Source organism: Mixophyes fleayi, chromosome 2 (genome assembly GCF_038048845.1).
Source record: "Mixophyes fleayi isolate aMixFle1 chromosome 2, aMixFle1.hap1, whole genome shotgun sequence".
Classification (NCBI taxonomy): Eukaryota; Metazoa; Chordata; class Amphibia; order Anura; family Limnodynastidae; genus Mixophyes; species Mixophyes fleayi.
The window spans coordinates 87,248,457-87,257,387 of record NC_134403.1 but is presented as its reverse complement, the minus strand read 5'-3'; the positions used below and the strand labels follow the sequence as shown (position 1 = coordinate 87,257,387).

The 8,931-nt window shown below is 39.6% G+C and overlaps 1 protein-coding gene across 1 annotated transcript in view; it reads left to right on the top strand.

Moving 5' to 3' along the window:
• The first annotated feature begins 2,637 nt into the window (after positions 1-2,637).
• GDF11 (growth differentiation factor 11) overlaps positions 2,638-8,931 on the top strand; it is a 178,597-nt gene continuing 172,303 nt past the window's right edge. Inside the window, exon 1 of the mRNA XM_075199542.1 lies at positions 2,638-3,315. Coding sequence (XP_075055643.1) covers positions 2,916-3,315 — 400 coding nt within the window. The 5' untranslated portion in view covers positions 2,638-2,915. The remainder of the gene's footprint in view (positions 3,316-8,931) is intronic.

Sequence of the window (8,931 nt, the reverse complement as noted above, 5' to 3'; positions counted from 1 at the left end):
TATGGGAGTTTGACCATTACAATTGTTTGGGTACATTTCACTTTTCACTATAAAATATCAAATCATAATAAACATATTATAAGCTATAACATAAGGAATGCAGAGGACATGACTTGTCAGCCCACTGACACGAAACAATACAGTAATTCCTGAGCAGAGGCGGATCTAGGCAACTGCTCTACCCGGGGCGATTTTAGGGGGGGAGGGTGATTTAGGCCCCGCCCCCTTTCTAATTTCTAAGGCTGCTGACGGCTGCACAGTATGTGCAGGTCCGTTCAGCATTGGCAGTGTGCTGTCCCGCTGCTCTGATTGTGTTTAAAACACAATCAGAGCAGCCGGGCAGCATACTGTCAGCTCCCTGAGTTGCAAGCAAAATGCTGGGTTAATATTACCGTAATAATGGTAATATCCATAACGCGTTGGTACTTTGGGGGGAATTGAATTCCCCCTGCATGTCTAAAATGTAAGGGAGGTTTTTTTTTTATTTTAATCTTGTTTAATATATTTGATTTCTTTCTCAGAGGCAGCATGTAGTTTGAGATATCTCACCTGTGTCAAGCATGTTAACTAAAAAGGCACAGTTGACACTTGGTTGCATATCTGTCAGATTTAAAAATCAGGGGGGAAATGTTGCCTATAGCAACCCGATTCTAGCTGTCATTTTGTAGAATGCGCTAAATAAATGACAGCTGGAATCTGATTGGTTGCTATAGGCAACATCTCCACTTTTCAAACCCCCCAGAAACTCGCACCTTGATACATTTACCCCCAATTGTCATTTTGTAGAATGTACTAAATAAATAATTAGACTCTGGTTGCTAAAGGCAATATCACCACTTTTTCAAACCCGCAGCTTGATACATTTACCCTCTACTGTCATTCATCAACATCATCAACTTTCATTTATATAGCGCCAGCAAATTCCGTAGCACTTTACAATTGGGAACAAACATTAATAAAACAATACTGGGTAATACAGACAGACAGAGAGGTAAGAGAACCCTGCTCACAAGCTTACAATCTGTGGGATTTTGTAGAATATACTAAATAAATGATAACTAAAATCTGATTGGTTGCAATAGACAACATCTCCACTTTCTCAAACCCACAGCTTGATAAATTTAGCCCCAGGAGTACGATTTTATATCTGGCGAGTTTGACTGATGAGTTTTGATGTGCGGTTTGACCTTTAGTAAATCACACAGTTTACAAGACACATGTCAAAGCATCAAAATGAGTTTGGTTTAGCAAAACCTCACTTTAGAAAAACAATCCCATAGTCTTTTCCCCGACTAAAGGTAAAACAAAAGGCCATGCATATTATATTCCTAAAATTGGATCATTGTGTCTATTTTAAAAAGAATACAATCATAGTCATACTAACATATTACAAAATGCTGATTTGGTGAGGTTGTGAAATATTTGTCTACATTCAGTGGTATTCTCTCTGTAATAAAATAAGAGCTATATTAAAAGTTGACAGAGGGTACATTTATCATTTTTACTATAGACTTACCAGATATTTAACAAACAAAATCAGACTCTTATATTTTATATGAATATTTTCCCATAGATTTGTATGTATGCAAATTCACTTTATGCACTCTTTTTTTCTCTGGAATAAGACGTATCCTTATAGTGATTGTTTTCTGACTAGAAAAAGATAACCTACTGATTAAAATTAAAATAATGTTTGTTGCAAAAGCAATAGTTAGAACAAGTATTATAATATATAATATACTGTTCCAAAAATATTGTACAACCTTTGACTCCTGTTTTTTTTGTTTTTATATGAAGAAATAAGCATTTACACAAAAATAGTTTGGTAACAGTCTATTAGAGATTATTTTCCCAAACACCTGGTATTAAGAACATGTGCGATTGCAATTGGCATGGATTTGAAAATAACATTGTTATTTAATAAAGCCCTTAGCTTTATTAAATGGTTAGGACATACACCGGCCTTGGCGTTTAGGACATCATAGCACTGCAGATCTTGCAATACATTGCATGGCACGGGCGATATTAACAGCCATCTATAAGCATTCAGCACTATATTAAATAGAATCTGTAAGTATGATAAAACACACTTTAGAATGTAGTATAACAATCCTGTTTTCATCTGTTATGATTTTGTACATCATACCATCTTTATTCTTAGTGTATAGTAATAGCAGGTTTAATGGGGGTCTTAAATATTACACGTGCAAGAGCATATATCGCAAAAAAGTATTATTAGTGGGCAGTATATACTCATCACATAATCGTACTGTCAGTCGTGACTGCAGGACATTGCTACAACTCTAGATAGATTTAGGACATATTGGTCACATCCAATGCTGCACGCAACATATTGTATTTCTCTATGTATATAGAATAAACATAAAGCGAGCTCTTTGAGGCTAAAAAGTTGTCCTGAAGTTGTCTTTGGTTACAGGGTTTGCATTATTTAAACATCATATAAAATAGGAAAAGGGGGAGTGTTCCCAGTCACAGAGGTGAGCCGGGGCTGGAGAGGAAGGGTGAATGAGGAGGAAAGACAGGAGTATTTAAAAAAAAGAGGGCTTTGTGTCTTTAAGATCTGTCACAGCCCCCTTCCTTGTACCAAGTCAATGCATTTCAAACTGACACCGGCGCTGAATCCAGAGTCACTTTGCTACCTCCTGTTCTCTTTCTCTCCTCTCGCTCTCTCTCCCTCTTTTTTACTTTGTTGACAGCCCTGGTAGGGGCCTTTTGTTACCTCTCCAGCCAATGAAAGCATTTTACGACAGAGAACAGTTGGGATATAAAAAGAAGGAGTCCCTTTGCCTAGTACATGATCTGTGGTTGCCTACCCCTCCCCTATAAAGACCTGCACAAGGCAGCTGTCCTCTTTGCACCAGCAGCAGTCAGCAGCCCCCTCTGGACACTCAGCTATGCTGTCTCAGCGGTACCCTCTCTTCTTCTGCATGCTGGTCCTGTCCATGGAGTTTTCCAAAAGCAAAGGAGAGTCTATAATGGAAAAGGGACCCGTGCAGGTGGAAACCTCAGTGGGAGAAAGTGAGGAGCAGGACTGCCCGGTGTGTATGTGGAGGAAACACAGCAAGGAAATGAGGCTGGAGAGCATCAAATCTCAAATATTGAGCAAACTCAGGCTAAAGGAAGCCCCTAATATAACCCGGGAGGTTGTGAACCAGCTGCTGCCCAAGGCACCCCCTCTGCAGCAGATCCTGGATCAGCATGAGTTTCAGGGAGACTCCTTCCAGCATAATGCTTTCGTGGAAGAGGATGAATATCATGCCACCACGGAGACTGTCATCAGCATGGCACAGGAAAGTAAGTGCACTTTTACTCTATTTTTTTCTCCTGTTATTTATTTTCTCTTTGTGCCCAGTGTTTCCACAGTTAGCTGCATGCCAATGCAACGCAATGTATACATGCTTATCTCAGTACCACTGGAGGTGCCTGCTTGTCAGGGCCACCTAACACACGTGCTTTGTACCCACGTGTGACAGCTGCCCGACTGATCATCAAAGCAGGAAAATGTGGCGCAGGCTGCGTGTGGCAGGCGTCTTGTGTATATTATGAGTGGGCAGAAGGAGGGTTAAATGACAACTTGATAGTGTGATGCAGTTGCTTCACCTGAGGGTTTTGCAAAGATTACAAAGCTGTAAAGTAGAACATTTACTTTTATGGACAGCAGCACCAAAGTCGGAATATTGCAGATTTATTTTGCCACATTCTTCTGCTGTTGGATAAAATCTCCGTTATCTTCCGCCAACAACATTTTTATGTGCAACGAATCGTTTAACAGTAGTGACAATTTTAAGATTTGTGTTAGATAAATAGATAAAACGCGGAGTAATGTAAGGTAAGGTACTGTAGGGCGATTAGCAGTGAGTTAATTAAAAATTCCTTTACAGTAGCTAGAGACCTCTAGCCCTGTCATGGAAAAGACACAGTGAATTGCTATCTATCCGTTTTTATAATCATGTCATTGCCTACATGTGTATTATGCACTTATGAATATGATTGTGGACTATGTATAGACATCGTATCACACAACATTAAACAAAACACTTCTGGTTTCACTGTCCGCATATTTCTCAGAGTTGGGGATTTTTGTATTCTGTTGCTAAATTCCAATGGCCAAATAACTTTTTATGTGAGGTCCCGACAGAGAATGCCTGGTACAAAAACATGTGTTGCTGTGCTATTCTGCCACATCATACTCTGCACAATAATGTGATTGTGCAGTTATACCATGCACAGGGGACAGATACAATGTGCTGGTTAACCCTTAGCATCTGCTGGTGATAATGCTTCATTTATATGAGGATGTATTGGTGTTGTTCAATGTGATAATCATTGCATGTTGTAAGTATGCCTAATTCAACTTTTATGTGCACGGTCCACTTGATACAAAAAGCTAATTGTTTCTTTTGTTATATGAAGTTGCCAAGCATACCCTGCTGTCAGTAGTAACATTTTATGTTTTTACACAAGTTACTTCACAAGTGAGTTTATTACCCCTACACCTCTCATTAGTGAAGTGTTACATTTGCCCTTGATGCTATGACTCAAGATACAAAGAAGTTGGCATAGAGGGGATGACTGACAGAACACATTGCGACTCCATGCTATATTTCTAAAGTTCAACTGATCCCTGTAATTGACAGGAGGGTGACATGCATGTCACACACTTATCTACCTGCTTACTATTCATCAACAAGTGATTTGCTTTCTGCAATCTGACAGAACAAGCTTCTCCAGGCAGCAAGTGCAATTAACCCTCTGATACTGTCATAACCTGCTGTGTCTTGCCATCTATGTACAGTATGTGCATTGCTGACTGTTAATACTTTTTATCTTACATAAGTTTTACCTATATTTAGCCTGCTATTGTGTACTTTTTGCATTGATTTGTCACTCTTAGCCATTATTTTTTCTTTTACATAAGCAGTACACTTATTGTATTTCACTACATTGTTCCGCTACAGTCCTAAAAAAGCTGTACTGTTGATTGGTTTTGGCTATCAATCTTATATTACTGCGCTCTAGTCTAAATTGCTGTTCAATATTCTCAGCACAAGACTAGTATATTCTCTGATCTAATGCATTTATATCATATGATCTTAATTCTTATGTTGCTGCTTTATCATTTTCAATTATTATCTTCCTTCACTTAACTTTATCTTATCCGTAACTTTTTCAATTCACTCTTTTGCTTTAGTTGTCCTTATGTCATCCTCTTTCTCCCTTGCCACCTATTTTTTTGCGTCTTAAATCTCCTTTCTCTTCTATACCCCCCCAACCCCCCGCCCCGGTTATCCCTTTTGCTAATTCCTTGCTGTTTATCCGCTTTTATTTTCTCTCTGGTTCTGCGTTCTCCTTGGCTCATTCTATCTAGTCTTTTGTTATCCTCAGGTCACTCCTGTTGGTTTTTCCTTTTTACCATGTGCAGTAATAACAAAGACTGGCTGTGGTTACCCCCATGGGGTCCTTGTGTTGTCCTTTTCATTGGTTTTGGGAGGAGATGGACAGATCCATTTGGCAGTGTTAAAGGAATGTGACTGGAAGCATTTCTAATTTCTTATGTCTATTCTAACTAATGCTGAAAAGCTAATCTTGATAATGTCCCAGGAGACTCTGCCTCCTCTCTACATGTGTGCCCATGCTATTGAAATGGGATCCAACAAGCATTGTACCTATAACCTAATTTCCAGCAATGCTAAGTGCTGCTTGAGAAATGTAAAGTGTTTTGGCAAAACTCTTCTCCAGTCAGCATTTAATTCACATTCAAGCACACGCTCTATAAGCAGAAAAGTGCTGCAGTTTGATTTGCTGGGACAACACTAAGAAAGATTGCACATAGTTATAATCTGCTTCTCTGCATCATGTTATGTGTTTAAGTTAAGTATGACAATGTATGTATTGTTTTTTGGTGCAACAAGGCTCTCAGGTATGTTTCCATGGTTTATTATCACACTGTTATAAAGAGCCAGCGTTTATTGAGGACGTTGAAATATTACAAAACAAAGGAAAATGCAATGCAGTAACAGCACACAGTTATTTGACACTGGGGCCAGAGTCCGTGACGAAACCCCTTTCTATCCACCAACATAAATACACATGCAGCTGCAGCGTTGTAATGCTGAATAGCTAATGTAACAGGGCTTAGAGTAGTTTTTATGGTACAGACCTGAAATACTGTAGAAACTGAATGTGTTGAGTAGTGGAACTGTGCCTTCAAAATATTACTGAGCCTAAAGTCATTATCTCTTCTGCCCACCAATTGTTTCAGCCTTGACCAGTGCAAACATAATATCTAAGTTTTGAAAAACAACTTTTAGAGGTAGTTCATTTTATATATTATCTAGCATGTCTAGCATCATCACCATCATTATTTGTCTAGTTATACAAAGTCCAAGTACTTATGAGACTGACAAAGTAGGTGCAGATTTAAGGGGAGTATAGAGGGTCCTGCTCGTGAGAGCTTATAGTCTAGGGGGAGACAATAGGAGCTAGTGGGACTCTGAGCCAACATAGAACTGTAGCTGGTATAACATGCAGAGTAAATAGTGTCAGCTCGGTGGCTAAGTGGTTAGCACTTCTGCCTCACAGCGCTGGGGTCATGAGTTCTATTCCCGACCATGGCCTTATCTGTGCGGAGTTTGTATGTTCTACCCGTGTTTGCTCCGGTTTCCTCCCACACTCCAAAGAACATACTGGTACGTTAATTTGCTGCTATCAAAACTGACCCTAGTCTCTCTCTCTCTCTCTCTCTCTCTTTGTGTATGTTAGGGAATTTCGACTGCAAGCTTCAATTGGGACTGATGTGAATGAGTTCTCTGTACAGCGCTACAGCGCTGCGGAATCAGTGGCGCTATATAAATAAATAGTGATGATGATGATAGGATATTGGGGAGCAGCAAAGTAAAAGTCTTGGAGGAGGGCGAGAGAAGTAGTTATCAAAGAGGAGGAGAGGCGAGGGTCAGAGCCAGAGATCGAAGCGGATGAAAGGGAGTGTATCTCATTACAAGGTTAGAGATGTATGAAGGGGAGACGTTGGCGAGGACTTTGAAGGTGAAGATGAATAGCTTGAATTCAATTCTGGAGGTAATAGGGAGCCAGTATAGGGATTTACAGAGTGGAGCAAAGGCGAGATCAATCTCACTGTGGCATTTAGAACGGATTGTAAAGAGGATACACTGGTGAGGAGTAGGCCAGAGAGCAGGAGGATGTAGTAGTCAAGCCGGGGGATAATAAGAGAATGGATAAGGGTTTTGGTAACACACAGAATAGGAGCATATTCTGGCAATATTTCGAAGGAAGAGGCAACAAGACAGAGCAAGGGACTAGATGTGTGGACTTTGTCCTTAGCCAGTGTTTCAAGGAGAGAAGAATATTATTATTATTTTTTTCAGGAAGTGCAAAATAGCAGACATAAACAAGTAAAATAAGAACGCTGTATGCTTCCGATAAAGTTTTTGTAACACGTGGTCTCTCATGGATGGACAGGTTTTCTGTAGTTTTTCTTTACCATGTTGGTATATTACGTATAATTTTCATATTTTATATTAACATGGTCTTTTATCCATGAATTGTTCATGGGCAATATTGTTTTTTGGATGTACTTGATGAGAGAGCTGACAAAACATTAAGTTATACACTAGTAATCTTGTAGCTCAAACTTGTGTTTATAGAATGTGTTTTATATCCAGTAACAAAACAGCACTTTGAGATGTTTCAACCAACTAACAGTTTTATTAGATCTTTTCATGAAGAATAACTTTTGTTTTGTGTGATAACCTTGTGGGAGAGTGAGGCTATCACATAACCTGCTTCATTATCTTTTATATTCAGCAGGCTTTATCTAATTCTATAAAACATTGCTAAATCTATGTCACTGGGAAAAGAACTCAATCATTCAATAGAATGCATGAAACCTCTTTGTAGGCATAGTAACAAGTTTCAAGGATAGTTCTGGAAAATTGTTGTTTTATGATATCATACTTTCATAAGAATCATAGGTCTCCTATTGGAGTATGTGTTTCTAAGGCTCAACATGCAAAAATATACTGGATTTAAACTGTTTTTAAAAAATTATATTTGAACTGATTACTTAAGTAAATTGACATTGGAAGTTATATTCTATTAACAAGTGTACATCTAACGTTGTAAATTAAATTCTCCATTGCAGGTTTTAAAGACCACTTTGGCAGGTCCTCTCTTGGAATAGCATGTAGCAAATCCTTCCTCCCCTGTTCGACTGAGAGAGACTCAGTGTTGTGGGCCAATAGGATGCTAGTTAGCCAGCTACCATGTTAAACAGCCCCTCGAGCATGATATTCACAGGCAATGCCGTCTTCACTGCCATATGCTGAAATGGCACATTTCTGTGTTGTTTTTTGTTTTTAGTTACATGTATCTTAAGATACAAGCAACCAAAAACAGTTTGTGAAATGCTTCCTCATGAAGATACATTTAAAGTGCATCAATATACTCTTTAACATATCATGATAGGGCCACATGTTAGTTATACCAGTCATCATCATCATCAGCAGCTTGATGAACAGCGTCCTGAACAGGCCGGGACTGTGTCCTACGGGACCACACACTGCAGATTTCCCTGTCATAGTCTGGTTCTGGTTACCCCATGCTGTTCATCCCCCCGCATTAGTGGTTACCAGCCAGGACTATGATTTTTCCCTATCATTATCATTAGCACAGATCTTTGCTTCAGACATTGAGCACCTGCAAAGCATACACAACCTGACAGGTGTATCTGCAGATGTGAGACTGGAAGGAGATCACCGACCTCCTTCCAGTCTCCCACCTACCGCCCTCCCTATCCTGCCCTCCTCCTACCTCCCTCCTCGTCATTCTCCTCTCCCCCCCTCTCCATCTCTGCCTCTGTTCTCCCCCTTTCCTCCTCCTACCCTTGCGTCT